This window comes from Bombyx mandarina, chromosome 02 (genome assembly GCF_030267445.1).
Source record: "Bombyx mandarina strain Sakado chromosome 02, ASM3026744v2".
Classification (NCBI taxonomy): domain Eukaryota; kingdom Metazoa; phylum Arthropoda; class Insecta; order Lepidoptera; family Bombycidae; genus Bombyx; species Bombyx mandarina.
In genome coordinates, this window is record NC_143209.1 from 1,907,713 (window position 1) to 1,925,120 (window position 17,408).

At 42.8% G+C, this 17,408-nt stretch overlaps 6 protein-coding genes and 1 pseudogene across 7 annotated transcripts; 4 read left to right on the forward strand and 3 right to left on the reverse strand.

Moving 5' to 3' along the window:
• Window positions 1–25: 25 nt before the first annotated feature.
• LOC114251161 (chorion class B protein L11 pseudogene) lies at window positions 26–594 on the forward strand (annotated as a pseudogene).
• A 4,214-nt stretch (window positions 595–4,808) lies between these two features.
• LOC114251167 (chorion class B protein M2410) lies at window positions 4,809–5,281 on the reverse strand. Its single transcript, XM_028185349.2, has one exon. The coding sequence runs from the start codon at window positions 5,277–5,279 to the stop codon at window positions 4,809–4,811; it is 471 nt and encodes a 156-aa protein (XP_028041150.2). The 5' UTR covers window positions 5,280–5,281.
• Window positions 5,282–6,098: 817 nt separating this feature from the next.
• On the forward strand, window positions 6,099–7,857 carry LOC114251178 (chorion class A protein L12). The gene is made up of 2 exons (XM_028185361.2): window positions 6,099–6,152; window positions 7,519–7,857. The coding sequence occupies exons 1-2, from the start codon at window positions 6,099–6,101 to the stop codon at window positions 7,855–7,857; spliced, it is 393 nt and encodes a 130-aa protein (XP_028041162.2).
• A 3,238-nt stretch (window positions 7,858–11,095) lies between these two features.
• LOC114252174 (chorion class B protein L11-like) lies at window positions 11,096–12,415 on the reverse strand. 2 transcript variants are annotated; one of them, XM_089734686.1, is made up of 3 exons: window positions 12,359–12,415; window positions 11,531–11,622; window positions 11,096–11,455 (listed from the first exon to the last, which is right to left on the reverse strand). In XM_089734686.1, exons 1-3 carry the CDS (start codon window positions 12,407–12,409, stop codon window positions 11,116–11,118), a joined length of 483 nt encoding a protein of 160 aa, XP_089590812.1. In that variant the 5' UTR covers window positions 12,410–12,415; the 3' UTR covers window positions 11,096–11,115. The 2 variants fall into 2 exon arrangements, with proteins under 2 accessions (XP_089590812.1, XP_089590818.1); XM_089734692.1 differs by having other exon boundaries at window positions 11,096–11,622.
• Window positions 12,416–12,727: 312 nt separating this feature from the next.
• On the forward strand, window positions 12,728–13,407 carry LOC114252172 (chorion class A protein L11-like). The gene is made up of 2 exons (XM_028186680.2): window positions 12,728–12,793; window positions 13,016–13,407. Exons 1-2 carry the CDS (start codon window positions 12,743–12,745, stop codon window positions 13,349–13,351), a joined length of 387 nt encoding a protein of 128 aa, XP_028042481.2. The 5' UTR covers window positions 12,728–12,742; the 3' UTR covers window positions 13,352–13,407.
• Window positions 13,408–15,683: 2,276 nt separating this feature from the next.
• Window positions 15,684–16,374, reverse strand: LOC114252171 (chorion class A protein L11-like). The gene is made up of 2 exons (XM_089733963.1): window positions 16,231–16,374; window positions 15,684–16,019 (listed from the first exon to the last, which is right to left on the reverse strand). Exons 1-2 carry the CDS (start codon window positions 16,279–16,281, stop codon window positions 15,684–15,686), a joined length of 387 nt encoding a protein of 128 aa, XP_089590089.1. The 5' UTR covers window positions 16,282–16,374.
• A 243-nt stretch (window positions 16,375–16,617) lies between these two features.
• On the forward strand, window positions 16,618–17,352 carry LOC114252168 (chorion class B protein L11). Its single transcript, XM_089733957.1, has 2 exons — window positions 16,618–16,668; window positions 16,827–17,352. Exons 1-2 carry the CDS (start codon window positions 16,618–16,620, stop codon window positions 17,280–17,282), a joined length of 507 nt encoding a protein of 168 aa, XP_089590083.1. The 3' UTR covers window positions 17,283–17,352.
• Window positions 17,353–17,408: the final 56 nt, after the last annotated feature.

Genomic DNA, 17,408 nt, shown 5'->3' on the forward strand with positions numbered 1-17,408 from the left:
TTCGGAAGTCTTTCAGTGAACCAAAATGGTATCTAAGCTCATCCTCTTCGTCTGCGTCGCCATTTTTGCTCAGGTCAGCAATTCAGTCAATAAAATTTCATATCTGTGTATGAATAGAATGTGTTTCAGTTTACAGTATTGTAATAGATTAAATAATGTCATTTGTAACATCAGGCAGCTCTGGGCCAGTACCTCGGTTTGGGTCGCGCTGGTGCCGGTTGCGGTGGCTGTGGCTACGGTGATCTTGGGTATCGTGGTTTGGCCAATGACATCAGCGTTGCTTCTGCTCTCGGAGCGTCCCGTGGTGGAGCCCTCCCTGTCGTCACCAGCTCGGCCGCCCCCACCGGCCTGGGTGTGTCTTCCGAGAGCACGTATGAAGGAACCGTGGGCATCTGCGGCAACCTGCCTTTCCTCGGAATTGCAGTCGTCGGCGGTGAGTTCGCTACTGGTGGCACTGGCGATATCAACTACAACTGTGGCAATGGCGCCGTTGGCATCATCGCCAAGGACCGCGGCGCTCTTGGCTACGGCGCTGGTTACGGTCTCGGCTACGGAGGCTACGCTGGAACCGGATGTGGATGTGGTGTTTACTAATGGATAAATCTACAAATAAGACTAGCCAAACATAAATAAATATAATAAATTATATTCGAAAACACTAAGTATTTTTCTTGAATTTCAATTTATTATGAATCTAATCCAATGGATTTTATCTAACTGAAGTCGTCGCGGCCTAAAGAATAAGACGTCCGGTGCATTCGGATCTAGCGATGTAACGGTGTTCGAATGGCGGGTACCAATTTTTCTAATGAAATACGTACTTAACAAATGTTCACGATTGACTTCCACGGTGAAGGAATATCAGGAAGGAACATCATGTAATAAAAACCAAATCCGCAAAGTTATAATTTGCGTAATTACCGGTGGTAGGACCACTTGTGAGTCCGCACGGGTAGGTACCACCGCCCTGCCTATTTTTGCCGTGAAGCAGTAATGCGTTTCGGTTTGAAGGGTGGGGCAGCCGTTGTAGCGATACTTATATTTCAATGTCCTCGATCGAAATTAGTATTTAACAGATAAAATACATGAAAATTATGCTTGCCTTAGATCTCAAAAAAAAATTTCTTGCCAAAACATCGAATATTCGCTATCTTTTAGGGTTTTTTGCAATTTACTTGAAATTGAAGGCTGGACGGCCTAAACTGACTTAAAATTCGTATTCAGCGGGTCGAAAAACATGCCCGTAGATAGGTGGCGCCCGGTGTACAGATATCTTTTTTTTTTTATGTGTCGGTGTAATGATTTTATTCCCATATTTCAGTTTTATATACTGTTTTGATCCATCCAACTTGTTTACCGTTTCAAAACAGTGACTCTTGTTATTATGAAACTTTTGATTTTCTTGTATTTTGACACGTTTTGTTCCAAATTTCATCAACATTCAAGATAACCTTAATTTGAAGAAAGCTATCGTTCTGATGCATTTCAAAGTACTTTTTAATGTAGATCATATTTTTTTAGCACATAGTTCTTTATAGAAGCTGATATAAATCACAATATGGATTCACTAGAGGCCGTTCGACTATTGATGCAGGTGTAGATCTTATTAAAAATATTTTTCAGGCTTGGGAGGAATCGCATAATGCCCTTGGGGTATTCTGCGACTTATCTAAAGCTTTTGATTGTGTTGAGCATAATACATTGTTGAGGAAATTACACCATTATGGTATTAGGGGCGTTTCATTAGAACTTATTAAATCTTATTTATCCGGAAGAATCCAAAAGGTAGACGTTAAAGGAAAGAGATCTTCCGGTGTCTTACTTAATATGGGTGTTCCTCAGGGTTCCATATTGGGTCCCTTCTTATTTCTTGTGTATATCAATGATTTACCAAAGTTTATTGAAACCCGTCACGAGGTCGTATTATTCGCTGATGATACATCCTTATTGTTTAAAATTAAACGACAATTGGAAGATTATGACGATGTGAATGATGCTATCTCGCGCGTGGTACATTGGTTTAGTGTTAATAATCTGTTATTAAATAACAAAAAAACAAAATGTATAAAATTTACCACACCTAATGTTAGACAAGTAGACACTAATATCATTGTAAGTGGAGAGACACTGGAGCTTGTTGATTCGACAGTTTTTCTTGGTATAACAGTTGATTCCAGGCTGCAGTGGGGTCCTCACATATGCAAGTTAGCGAATAGACTTAGTTCTGCAGCGTTTGCGGTAAAAAAAATACGAACGTATACTGATGAAGATACGGCACGTCTAGTTTATTTCAGTTATTTTCATAGTGTTATGTCCTATGGCATTTTGCTATGGGGCAATGCTGCCGATGTCGAAACGATTTTCATCCTGCAGAAGAGGGCTATTCGTGCTATTTATAATATGCACCCGAGGGAATCCTTGAGGGACAAGTTTAAGGAAATCAAAATTCTAACTTTAGCGTCCCAATACATTTTTGAAAATTTATTGTACGTGCGTAAAAACATTGTAGAATTCCCCAGAGTCTGCGATTTGCATAATGTGAACACTAGGAACAAACATAGGCTTGCGTTGCCGGCGGCTCGAATTAAGAAAATAAGCAACTCTTTCAGGGGGCTGGGTGTACAGCTTTTCAACAAGATCCCACAAAACGTTCAACTACTACCTGTTCATAGATTTAAGAAAACTGTCAAGGAACGTTTGTGCAACAAGGCATATTATAAAGTTAAGGATTTTTTACTAGATGGCACTACGTGGGAATGAGGCGTTCGCTCCTGGCCTTTTCATTTTTCATTATTATTATTATTTATTTGAATTGTATTTTTTTGACTTGTTTTTTTGTATACTGTAAATATGTTTTCTTGTTTAAAAAAAAAGAAAATAGTTGAGAAAATACAAAAAAAAAAAAAAAAAGCCCGCTGAGTTTGTTTCGCCGGTTCTTCTCAGGACTGTGGCTTTTTTTGGAACCGGTGGTAGAGTTAACATTTTCTTTTACATTTTGACATTCAACAAGTGTGTTTTTGATGACATCCAAGTTGAAATAAATGATTTTGAATTTGAATTTGAATTTGAATTTGAATTTGAATTTGAATGAAGATATTCTGTGGTAATTCAGTGGTATAGCATAAGTCCATCCTCTTCGTCTGCGCATCTGCCCTTGCTCAAGTTAAAGCTTCTCAATGCTTATAAGCTGATCTTTATTTTGAAATGTACATCTTCACGTATCTTTAGGCAGCCGTGGGTCAATATTTTGACCGCATCGACACTGGCTTCGGTGGTTGTGACGGCAGTCGTGGTTATAGAGGTCGGGCCAACGGTCAAGGCCATCTGCGCTGCTTTCGCTCTTGGTGCTTCTAACGGAGGAGGTTTCTCCGTTGTCACCGCCTGCTGTCGGTGTTTGCGGTAGCCTGCCGTTTCTTGGTACTGCTGATTACGCCGGAGAGTTCCCCACTTATGGTGCTGGTGGTATCAACTACGGTTGCGATGACGGCGGCGTCGGCATGGCATCACCGATGAGAGAAGCATCGGCTACGCTGGTCGTCTCTGCTACGGTGCTAGATATAGTTTCAGTTATGGAGGCTACGCCGGAAACGGATGCTGATGTAGATGTGGTAGAATCTACTGATAGTATGAACTGATACTTAATTGGAATGAGAGAATATAATAAAATTGCAGCCTACACCGTAACTTTTGATTACAATGTACCAATTATTAAAGACAGGTTTTTTTTGTGTTGCTATATTTGGCTTGCTGGGTTGTCAAGTAATTCATTGCCAGAGATTTAGAAGAGCACGGCAATAATCTATTTTTTATTTAAAGATTTATTATCGCGCATTGTGATAATTTTAGCGTAGATATAATATTTTTTTATGAAGAACCCCACCACGTAACACCACGTATTCTTTTCAGATAATTTCTCCATGATAGATACACAGTGTACAGACGTAAAGGAAACCAAGCAGTGTCTAAGAAAAGAAAAAAAACTGTAAACGGGGAACACCGTCCACCTGGTGTTTAAGTGGTTACTGGAGCCCATAGACATCTACAACGTGAATGTCGCCACCCACCTTGAGATATAAGTTTTAAGGTCTCAGTATAGTTACAACAGCATCCCCTCCCCCCTCTAAACCGAAACGCATTACTGCTTCTCCTCAGAAATAAGCAAGGTGATGGTACCTACCCGTGCGGACTCACAAGAGGTCCTACCACCTACTAAATAAATAAAACACATAGAATAATGTTATTACATTAATAAATTTGATTATAGATGATGAGGTCTGATAGCCATTTGTTAATTTCAAAACTTTCACTTGTACTAATTATCTGTAAAGGCTAGCCTCATTAGAAGCATGTCAAGGTTTGCCTCAATTGATTTTGCTAAGCTAAAAAAGAATTGGAGCCATGAGGCTATGACTACTCTAAATGATAAGTATTGAAGAGACTAAGAGAGAACAGATTAGTATCTCTAGAAATTCGAACATCAAGGGCTCGTCTTATGGATATGTGTATCAATTCGATTATTTAGCTTGATTCTTATAACATGGCCAAGACGTTTGTTTTACTATTATCTTGATATATCGTTGCTTTTCAAACCGGATTTGACCACAGCTCAAGAAGCTGTCATCTATAATGACAGATCATTGCATCAAGACTTGTCGGTGATTTTAATGTTGGAAGAACTCTGAGTTCGACATTTCATTAGAGCTAGCAAAATAACACGCTACTCCAATGATCACAATTAAAACAACAGCGTATGAATCAAAATATTTTTATTGTATGCAGGTTTTATTGGTGCATGATTGGTTGGTTATTCACCAGATTTCACCATAGCCGCAGCCGCATCCGTTTCCGGCGTAGCCAAGACCGTATCCAGCGCCGTAGCCGATGCCATCATATCCGGCACCGTAGCCGAGACCACCAGCATAGCCGTTGCCTCTCTCAGCGGTGATGCCGACGAAGCCATCGCCGCAGCCGTAGAAGATACCGCCAAGACCCGCAGTGGGAAAGACGCCCTCTACTAGAGCGGAGCCTAGGAAAGGCAGGTTACCGCAGACAGCGACAGTACCTTCGTATTCGTTTTCGGACGCGACACCCAGACCAGTAGGGGCGGCAGAGGAGGTTGCTACAGGAAGGCTTCCACCTGAGAAGCCTCGGCCACATCCTCCTCCGAGACCGCCGTAGCCACCATATCCGAGCCCACCATATCCGAGTCCACCGTACCCAGGTCCTCCGTACCCAAGACCTCCGTAGCCACGTCCACCGCAGCCACAACCGATGCCCATAGCAGACTACAAATGACAGAAAACATATTGCTCTTAGTGGACAAATGAATTCATGAGAACCGTACTCCACAGATATTTCAATATCACCCTTCAGATGAAGGGTTAAAGTCTCAAAAGCACTATATCACGCTCAGCCCAACTTTCAAACTGCAACGCATGCCACAACTATCCCTGAGCGCGGTAGTGGTGTTTACTGTTGTCACTAATACCGTAGGATATAAAATTTGGGTGCTTTAATTGCTAACACATGAAGTTCCTTCATGCAAGTTGTTCGTAGGCACGTGTTAGGAGTTATTGGATACACTTAGCACCTCGCGTCTTATGTGTTAGACCGTGGACACATCTGATTAAATATAATACAGTTTTAGCATACAGAATTAGCAAAAGAACAGTGTATAAGAAAATTTACCAACCTGAGCAAGAGCTGCGATGCAGACCAAGAGAATGAGTTTAACGGCCATGTTGTTTCGCTGAATGACTACACAATGAGTTCAGTGTAAGCTATTCCTCGTTTTATACGAATATGTTTCTAATGCATCCATTATCTATTTACTATACGTGACTCACACTCATCGGAGTTGTAAACCCTTTTCACAACAGTGTTATCTAACGATGGTGAAATTGGGGCGAAAATATACAACGGTACGTGGTAATTTACACAAAAAGAAAAGTATTGTACTATCAAGAATTACTATTTCGAAAACCTAATGAAATTGTATTAAATGTAGTATAAAAAAAGGCAGTATAAATATGTAGATACTACATATTATTTGAACGTAAAATCATTCTGTAGCCAGTTCGTGAATATCATACAGCAACATGTCTTCTTTCTTCACTTTCTTCATCCTCTGCGTGCAGGCTTGCCTCATCCAAGTGAGTACCTTGGTTCTGGACTGTTTTTGCTTACGCACTACATACTCGAGTTGGCTGTGAAATTTCGGCCCAGAATATCACCACCTTACTCTCGCATTCTTCCAGTAAAGTAATTCTTCCAGTAATAAGTAGCGACTAAAGGATCCGGCGCTGAATGGGCAGAAGCGTTCTCTGTGTTATTTTACTTATTTTGTGTGATATATGTGGAGGAGCTCACAGCCCACGTGATATTTTAGAAGTCATCGTGGCCGTTCTGACGGATAAGACGTCCGGTGCATTCGTGTCGAGCGGTGTTCGAATCTCAGACGACTACCAATTTTTGTAATAAAATACGTAAAGGAATAACATCGTGTAATAAAAAATCAAACCCGCAAAGTTATAATTTGCGTAATTGCTGGTGATAGGAACTCTTCTGAGTCCACGCGGGTAGGTACCACCGCCCTGCCTATTTCTGCCATGAAGCAGTAATGCGTTTCTGTTTGAAGCCGTTGTAACTATACTGAGATCTTAGAACTTATATCTCAAGGTGGGTGGCGCATTTACGTTGTAGATGTCTATGGGCTCTAGTAACCACTTAACACTAGGTGGGCTGTGAGCTCGTCCACCCATTTAAGCAATAAAAAAAAAAAAAAACTAAGTGATTACCGGTAGCCAAAGATATCAACGTAAAATGCTGACGCTGGTGTAATTTGTTAAGAAGCTGTGACGAATAATACCGACACTAGACCACCAACAGTGAACGTGGCTGTTTAGGGGTAAACTTCCGTTTCGGGCATTGCTTAGATGCTGCACCAGTCTACCCATCACGACGACTGCTTACTATTATCATAACGTATCCATTTTTCATCGCAAATGACAATGCGGTTCGAAATCCCTTCGTTTCTTTTGCCCTTTAAGCAACAAAAGGCATACCTTAGCGCGTTCGTCGCGCTGGAGATCGTTCAGATCTTGCGGCAACCACTTATCAATTTTTTTTTACCTTACAAATTTGACGCAAATGGACCAATATTATTTTGCTGCTAAAGTTGAAAGCTGATGCTAACACAGCGTTGGCTGAGTATCGTCAGCTTCCACTTTCACCCTTAATTCTTTGTTGTTGACTTTAGATTTCGGGCGACAACAGGGTTCGTCTTTCAGATTAAAATATCCATGTCGGAATCGGTTAAAACAACAAAGGGTCATGCGTTCTTCTGCACTATTCACTCCATACACTAAGGTTGAAAGTCTCTGTGTGGCATTGCTACGGTGATGACACTCTTTCTAGATCATTACACGTATTTCTATCATGTCCATAGTGATTAGGTGGTAGATTATGAAGCGAGATAATGGATTGAAATTCAAACAGAGGTACATTTCATGTTTATAGAATGTCTACGGCCAGTACTTGGAAGGGTTAGGCGGTTGCGGCTGCGGAGCTGGTTGGAACGGCTGGAACGGACTCGGAGCAGGCTGGAATGGACTCGGTGCTGGGTGGAACGGAATCGACGGGGGATACGGCGCCCGCTGTGGCTCATATGGCGGCGAGGGAATCGGCAACGTGGGTGTTGCCGGTGAGCTGCCCGTCGCTGGTACCACCGCTATCAGTGGTCGGGTGCCCATCATCGGTGCCGTCGAGTACGGAGGTCAGGCCTGTGCCGTTGGTACCGTTTCTATCTGCGGACACTGCGCACCCATCTGCGGATGCGGCCGCAGCAGTTTCTACTAAGAAATGTCAAGTTGCCGTCAGTGAAATTGGAAAGAAAAATGATCCTAATATAATATAATAAAACAAATATTTTAATTTATTTCTTGTTTTTCTGTAAGTCCTTTCGCTTACTTTGCTAAGAAGGTTTAGTACCATTTGTGATACCGGAGCTCATTTCACAACTTGGAAACCGCCATCCATCTTGAAGCACAAGATTTAAATCTAAATTGAATAGTAGTATACCGGCTTTACCACCCTTCGAAAAGTAACGCTAGACTGCTTTATATCAGGATCAGGCAGGGTGGTGGAATCTACCTATAAGGGTAAATCCATACGCTTTATTATCAGTATTTGCGATGCTTTTCCATTTTATTACCACACCACTCTCCACTACGCCATGTAATTCTCCACTGCGTTCATGTGCAATGCGTATGCATATATTTCTTACCACATGTCAGGTTCTAAATGAACTCCTTTGCTCGGTGCTACCAGACTGCTTGCTATAAGGGGCCTTTTTCGACAACGCTACGAAAAGCGTCCTAACTGACAGCGGTTTTATTATGCCCCTGTCAACTGTGGATTTGGACATCTTGACATTAAATAACATAAAAAACTTCAGAGGTGTCAAGGGACACCCGGATGGAACGAAGTTCCTTTCGATTAATTAGTGAAGGAATTGTAATATTTTTTTAAGTTATAATAATAAATTACGGCATTATGAAGAAGAAAAAAACAATACTATGAACTAAATTACTATTGTTGAAACGCTATCTCGAGAAACTGTACTCATTACGCGGACCAATCGGATACGAGCAATGTCACGCGATAAGCGCCTACACGTTGATTGGTCAGAATGACGGATCTAAAAAGTGTCGTGACAACTTTTCGTAAGAATTTATAGCAAAAAGTGTCGTGACAACTTTTCGTAAGAATTTTTTCCGTCTAGCCCCCTTTCACAACGCGCGATAAGGAACTTCGTTCCAATATCGCTTAAACATTAAATATTGCTTTTTCACTTCCGTCTGATTCCTATGCCGAGTTAGACCCGGTAGGGTGCTTGTCTCCCAAGCTATTTATCATCTCCATCAGACCCAATAACTCTTGCATTAGACACCTTCAGCTCTAACACTAGGAGCAGGCTTAGGGATCCCGGTAAGCGTACTCGCCGTACTCGTCGAACTCGGCAAAGTGTTCGACGTGCAACCTAACCCATGTATCAGCCGACTGAGTTTCTCGCCGGATCTTCTCAGCGGGTCGCGATTCCGATCCAGTGGTAGATTCATTCGCGAATCAGCTACTCTTGAGTTCTTAGGCTTTCTTCGGAGGCGCTCGGGCAGCTATTAGCAAATCTCACCACTCCTGGCCGAGCTTTTGCTCGTCCACCTGTCCTGGTGAAACTGGAAAGGCTCCCGGGCCACCAGAAATACTTTAAACATAGAAAAAAGAGAAAAAAGACACTTGTCAGGGACTGCCGCGGTAAAGCATTTTTATCAACTTATGCAATTATAATTAGACAATAATAATTTAATATTAAAACAATAATAAAATAAGATCACTCTATATTTATAAACATTAAAAAAAAAAACATTAACTGTCCCCTTCACACTCATAAGCTAGACCGTGCGAGAGAGAGATGGACAGACTTTTCATGATGCGCATGCTGTGTGACGTCACTCCGCGCGCTTATTCACAAATACTACACAAGCGCAACGTGTGAATGTGTTGAGCTCGAGCTGCATGATAGGCGGAGTGGGGGTGTTAGGTTTTATTTTGTTACGGAATTTCTTGATTCGGTCGCCGCGCCCAAAGTCCGCGATAAAAGCTATGCAATAGCTTAATAATAATCTGCCTTTAAGATTTGAACACCGAAAAGTCATTTCATTTCATAGGAATATACACCGGGCGTTTCCATTAGGTTACGAAGTCTTGTATGTTTTCCTTATAATAATTATGTTTGGATTATGAAAAAAAAGTGTCGTGACAACTTTTCGTAAGAATTTATAGCAAAAAGTGTCGTGACAACTTTTCGTAAGAATTTTTTCCGTCTAGCCCCCTTTCACAACGCGCGATAAGGAACTTCGTTCCAATATCGCTTAAACATTAAATATTGCTTTTTCACTTCCGTCTGATTCCTATGCCGAGTTAGACCCGGTAAGGTGCTTGTCTCCCAAGCTATTTATCATCTCCATCAGACCCAATAACTCTTGCATTAGACACCTTCAGCTCTAACACTAGGAGCAGGCTTAGGGATCCCGGTAACCGTACTCGCCGTACTCGTCGAACTCGGCAAAGTGTTCGACGTGCAACCTAACCCATGTATCAGCCGACTGAGTTTCTCGCCGGATCTTCTCAGCGGGTCGCGATTCCGATCCAGTGGTAGATTCATTCGCGAATCAGCTACTCTTGAGTTCTTAGGCTTTCTTCGGAGGCGCTCGGGCAGCTATTAGCAAATCTCACCACTCCTGGCCGAGCTTTTGCTCGTCCACCTGTCCTGGTGAAACTGGAAAGGCTCCCGGGCCACCAGAAATACTTTAAACATAGAAAAAAGAGAAAAAAGACACTTGTCAGGGACTGCCGCGGTAAAGCATTTTTATCAACTTATGCAATTATAATTAGACAATAATAATTTAATATTAAAACAATAATAAAATAAGATCACTCTATATTTATAAACATTAAAAAAAAAAACATTAACTGTCCCCTTCACACTCATAAGCTAGACCGTGCGAGAGAGAGATGGACAGACTTTTCATGATGCGCATGCTGTGTGACGTCACTCCGCGCGCTTATTCACAAATACTACACAAGCGCAACGTGTGAATGTGTTGAGCTCGAGCTGCATGATAGGCGGAGTGGGGGTGTTAGGTTTTATTTTGTTACGGAATTTCTTGATTCGGTCGCCGCGCCCAAAGTCCGCGATAAAAGCTATGCAATAGCTTAATAATAATCTGCCTTTAAGATTTGAACACCGAAAAGTCATTTCATTTCATAGGAATATACACCGGGCGTTTCCATTAGGTTACGAAGTCTTGTATGTTTTCCTTATAATAATTATGTTTGGATTATGAAATCTATTGTGGTCCTTTTTGCCATCAGTTCACTCTGTAATACTAAAATAAAGATGTATGTATGTATGTAAAGTGTGTTTATTTTCATAATTCAGGGAGCTAACGAAAGGATACCTTTCTAAAATGAATAGTATCAAACTACATTTGCTGCAATTAAATTTTATTTCTCAATCAAGTCGAGTAAATTCAGCCGTAAGTCACGTTATCATATTTAGTATCCGCAGCCACATCCGCATCCGCCGTAGCCTCCATAGCCGAGACCGTAGCCGCCTCCGTAGCCCAGACCATAGCCAGCACCATAGCCGAATCCATCCTCTCGGGTGATAGCGACAACGCCATCTCCGCAGCTGTAGTTGATATCACCAATACCACCGGTGGGGAGCTCGCCAGCGACCTCAGCGGTACCAACGAAAGGTACGTTACCGCAGACACCGACGCCACCCTCGTACCTGTTCTCGGAACGTACACCTAGGCCAGTAGGAGCAGCCGAGGCAGAAGACACAACGAGACCGCCACCGGAGAAACCACCACATCCAGCGCCGAAACCCCCGAATCCGTAACCACCGTAACCCAGACCACCATAGCCCAGACCACCATAGCCCAGACCACCGTAGCCCAGACCACCGTAGCCCAGACCACCGTAGCCCAGACCACCGTAGCCCAGACCACCATAGCCCCAACCGCCACATCCGCAACCACAACCGATGCCCAAAACGGACTGTGAACAAGAATAAGGAACAATTTAATATTTACGGTTTGAGGAATTTTTTTTTTTTATTTTATTACTTAAGATTGGTGGACGAGCTCACAGACCACCTGGAGAAGTGGTTACTGGATCCCATAGATATCTAAAACGTAAATGCGCCATCCACCTTGAGACATAAGTTCTAAGGTCTCAGTATAGTTACAACAGCTGCCCACCCTTCAAACCGAAACGCATTACTGCTTCACGGCAGAAATAGACGGGGTGGGTCCTACCACCAGTAAGTATCTCATGTTTCAAATAATAAATTTACTGTAAAAAAAGCGATAATTGACAGATATGAGTAGAAGGATTACGATTTTGACATTATCTTAAAAAGGACCTCTCGCTTTTTTACAATTGATTAATTATTATTTTTTGTTGGATTTTCTATAAAAGCGTATTTTATAGTTTAATTAAACTATTGTTTATTTAATATCATGTTACAGTTAAACATCTACATGTCAATAATAAGCTATTAATTTGTACAGCGGTTGAATTACGCTTTGTTAGTATTGTGGAAGAGCTGTCATAGTCCCAACAAAACATCGCTAATTGTTGATATTATTGAATTGTTGTTGATCGCTTTTATGACAAATTTCGAGTTAATCTAACATTTTTAAGGGGAATAAAATGATGTTCAAACTTTCTGTTACATATATACATACTAACATACGTACGAAGCTAAGAAAAGCGTATTGTAAAGACGTACCTGTGCCACGAGGGCGGAGGCGCAGACGAAGAGAATGAGTTTAGCGGCCATGTTGTTTCACTGAATGACTTCAGAATGAGTTCACTTGAGCTGCTTCAGCTTTTATACACAACTATTTGCCTTATCGTTCTCGTAGAGTTTATCTTAATGAATTATTGACGTGACTTTTGACATTATTTCCCAATTTTTGCCTTCAAAATCAACATTGATTCTATGAAATTTTGAAATCCTTTCAGAAGGCTTGAATTAAACAACGATTAGTACAACGGTGCTACGTTACAAAATGTTCTGTTATCTCAAGGTGACCACGACCCTCGGCTGCTATATAAGGTGATGTTCTGTAGTTGGAAACATTCTAGATCAAGTATCTGAATACATTGCAACATGTCCACCTTCGCTTTCCTCCTCCTCTGCGCTCAGGCTTGCCTGATCCAAGTAAGTATTTCATTTATTTTCTATTTAAGGTAAATTTTACGTTCCGAAAAGTCTTCTGTAACTTTCTCGGTTGTATTTAATGTACTAGTATGCGATTCTTTTCAAAATTTTTATCTGTGTGACTGTTTTAGGACGTGTGTAAAAGTCAAGATCTATTTATTATAGACACTTTATTTGATTTTCCACCAAAATTTTATAATATTTTCTATGTAAATATTTTAGAACGTGTACGGACAGTGCCTGGGTAGAGGACTGGGAGGCTGCGGCTGTGGAGGCGGCCTGGGCGGTTACGGACTCGGCTACGGCTTGGGTGGATACGGCGGCGGATATGGCTATGGCGGATACGGCGGTGGTTACGGTAGCTATGGCGGTGAGGGCATTGGTAATGTGGGTGTCGCCGGTGAGCTGCCCGTCTGTGGTGTCACCGCTGTCGGCGGCCGCGTGCCCATCATCGGTGGTGTCGAGTTCGGAGGTCCCGCCTGCGCTGGCGGCTGCGTCTCTATCTGCGGACATTGCGCCCCTACCTGCGGCTGCGGATACGGTGGTCGCTTTTACTGATGACATCAACTGGCATGATGCAACAAGATCCTGAAATTGAAAAATAAAGATTTGCAAAGCATCAAAATCTGGTTTTAGTTTAATATGAGGTTGAAGTAGCTGTTGGCATTGTTAGTAAAACAGATTCCTGGTGGTCCCAAAAAGTTCTCGATTATCGAACATACACCGGAAGGCGCCGCGAAGGTAGGCCTCCTACAAAGTGAACAAACAACCTGGTTATGACGAAGACGCTGGCTGCAGGCATTGCATGACCCGTCACTCTAGCAAGCCTTGGGGATGACGACAAGTGTGTCTCTTCAGCACTGTGACATGTCCATTTTAATTGCGATTAAAATGTGTATAGTCTTGGCTGTACCACTGGCTTGTTCATATTCCAAGGAGATGGGTGACCGCCAACAAATCGTTTGACTGTAAATGCAATTAATAGTTTTTTCAAAGGTTTGCTGCTTCTTGCGTTAGAACTAAAAGCGTCCAATAGTATTGGCACTTGATCGAATAGATTCATCAGGCGACTTATCTAGGGCGACGACCATTACTAGTTGCTGCTAAGATCTGGTGGTAGGACCTCTTGTGAGTCCGCACGGGTAGGTACCACCGCCCTGCCTATTTCTGCCGTGAAGCAGTAATGCGTTTCGGTTTGAAGGGTGGGGTAGCCGTTGTAACTATACTGAGGCTTTAGAACTTATATCTCAAGGTGGGTGGCGCATTTACGTTGTAGATGTCTATGGGCTCCAGTAACCACATAACACCAGGTGGGCTGTGAGCTCGTCCACCCATCTAAGCAATAAAAAAAAAAAAGATCAGGGATGTAATTACGGCGTCAGGATTAGGAATTTACTTTTTCAGGTCGCTGTCTCGATGTTGATTTTATATGCTCTCTAAGTTCGAGACGCAGATTATCGTCCAAAGGATCCACGTCCCACACGTCCAATGGCACACTAACGTTTATTCTACAAATCGGATATGTAGTGTTTGTAGGGCATTTAAGTAATTAACTTTTATGGCATTTAACGCAACAAAATTCAAATTCAAATTCAAAATCATTTATTTCAACTTAGATGTCATTATAACACACTTGTTGAATGTCAAAATATAAATAACAATGTTAACTCTACCACCGGTTCCAAAATAAGCCACAGTCCTGAGAAGAACCGAACCATAGAACCGAAGAAACGATTGGGAGCTGATGTGCCTGCGTCTACAGCGGAATGAGATACGGATTAAGGTCCCCTTTTCTCACCACCTTTGCCTTATCCAGATGCTCTTGATAGGGTTAATCTTGCTTAACCACTTAAAATGTTCGAAAGATATGACCGAGGTAACAGCTGCTCCTTCAGTGCCTTTGGATAGCTGGGTCAGTGGTGACCCATGAATGTCTTTAATGTAATGACTGTACAGGGTGAGGCGAGGACGGAATCTTGCGGAATTCTACAATACTTTGGCACGCTAAGAATGTAGTTCTCTCAACTCAATATCGAAGCGAACGACACAGGCTCGACACGTTTGAAACCCATAATTTATAAATCAACCGTTGCTGTGTCAGACATGGTAACTACGCATCGTCGAAGAAAACGGTTCTGATGATTGTTGGGAGAGTCTCGTGCAGTTTACCTAAAGACACGAGGAAACTAATGGAGCGGTAGCTAGCGCGGTGGGCTTTAGGTTTCTCGGGCATCATCTAATGATTTCTGCGCCGAAACATATTGGCACTTCGTCATAGCGGCATTTTGAAGTCGTCGTGGCCTAACGAATAAGTCGTCCGGTGCATTCGTATTGAGCGATGCACCGGTGTTCGAATATCACGCGGGTACCAATTTTTCTAATGAAATACGTACTCAACAAATGTTCACGATTGATTTCCACGGTGAAGGATTTTTTTTATTGGTTGGACGAGGTTGGAGGAGCCCACCTGGTGTTAAGTGGTTACTGGAGCCCATAAACATCCACAACGTAAATGCGCCACCCACCTTGAGAAATAAGTTCTAAGGTCTCAAGTATAGTAAGAACGGCTGCACCCTTCAAACCGAAACGCATTACTGCTTCACGGCAGAAATAGGCAGGGTGGTGGTACCCACCCGCGCGGACCCACAAGAGGTCCTACCACCAGTAAAACCTTCCTGTGTTTTTTCACTACTCGAGAATTTATTTACCCCAGTCAACATCAGAATCTGTCCTACTAGCAATGCAGACTGCCGACAGCCACTTCAATCTCACGATTAAGCTAACACCAGATTTAGATGCTTGCAAAGATTTATTTTTCAATCAATTGTCAATTTTCAATGTTTATATTTCATGAGAACAGGACCTCGTTGCATCGTGCCATTTAATGTCTTCAGTAATAGGGACCACCGTATCCGCAGCCGCAGGTAGGGGCGCAATGTCCGCAGATAGAGACGCAGCCGCCAGCGCAGGCGGGACCTCCGAACTCGACACCACCGATGATGGGCACGCGGCCACCGACAGCGGTGACACCACCGACGGGCAGCACACCGGCGACACCCACATTACCGACGCCCTCGCCGCCATAGCTACCGTAACCACCACCGTATCCGCCATAGCCATATCCGCCGCCATATCCACCCAAGCCGTAGCCGAGTCCGTAGCCGCCCAGGCCGCCTCCACAGCCGCAGCCTCCCAGTCCACTACCCAGCCACTGTCCGTACACGTTCTAAAATATTTACATAGAATAATATTTTGGTGAAAAATCAAATAAAGTGTCTATACTAGATCTCGAATTTTACACACGTCCTAAAACAGTCACACAGATTAAACATTTGAAAAGAATCGCATACTACTACATTAAATACAACCGAGAAAGTTACAGAAGACTTTTCGGAACGTAAAATTTACCTTAAATAGAAAACAAATGAAATACTTACTTGGATCAGGCAAGCCTGAGCGCAGAGGAGGAGGAAAGCGAAGGTGGACATGTTGCAATGTATTCAGACACTTGATCTAGAATGTTTCCAACTACAGAACATCCACCTTATATAGCAGCCGAGGGTCGTGGTCACCTTCGGATAACAGAATTTCATAATGAAAAGTTGTGAAACTAGAGTAATCTTTACTGCGTTCAAGTATTTTTAGTTTATTTCAAAATTACACGAAAATCACTATTGATTCAGAAGGTTACAATTTGGAAATCCTCAAAAGGCACGTCAATAATTCATTATGATAAATTCTACGAGAGCGATAAGGGAAATAGTTGTGTATAAAAGCTGAAGTAGCTCAAGTGAACTCATTCTGAAGTCATTCAGTGAAACATCATGGCCGCTAAACTCATTCTCTTCGTCTGCGCCACCGCCCTCGTGGCTCAGGTACGTCTTTACAATTAAAACTTACATTTAATGTAAATTGCATTCTAATATTAAAAACTCCATAGAGCAAACAGCTGCTCGCTTTGCCGATATTTCGAATAAGTAGGTACCTAATAATAATATTAATATAATATTGAATTACTTCACATTGTTCACAGTCCGTTTTGGGCATCGGTTGTGGTTGCGGTTGTGGAGGTCGTGGCTACGGCGGTCTGGGCTATGGTGGTTTGGGCTATGGTGGTCTGGGCTACGGGGGCTATGGAGGTGGATGCGGCCGTGGTTTCAGCGGTGGTGGTCTCCCTGTAGCTACTGCCTCTGCTGCTCCCACTGGTCTGGGTGTAGCTTCTGAGAACAGGTACGAAGGTACCGTTGGTGTCTGCGGCAACCTGCCTTTCCTTGGTACTGCTGATGTCGCTGGCGAGTTCCCCACCGCCGGTACTGGTGAAATCCTCTACGGCTGCGGAAACGGTGCCGTTGGTATTACCCGCGAGGGTGGACTCGGCTATGGAGCTGGCTACGGAGGCGGCTACGGTCTTGGCTATGGAGGCTACGGAGGCGGCTACGGTCTCGGCTATGGAGGCTACGGTGGATGCGGATGTGGCTGCGGCTACTGAACAAATTGTCAACACGACGCTTGTCCTTTTATAATCTGAACACTCAAAATATATTTCACTCCAGCATCTAATTGTGTTTCAGTGTAATAATTTTGCTCCGTGGCGATATGATACAGAGATAGAATA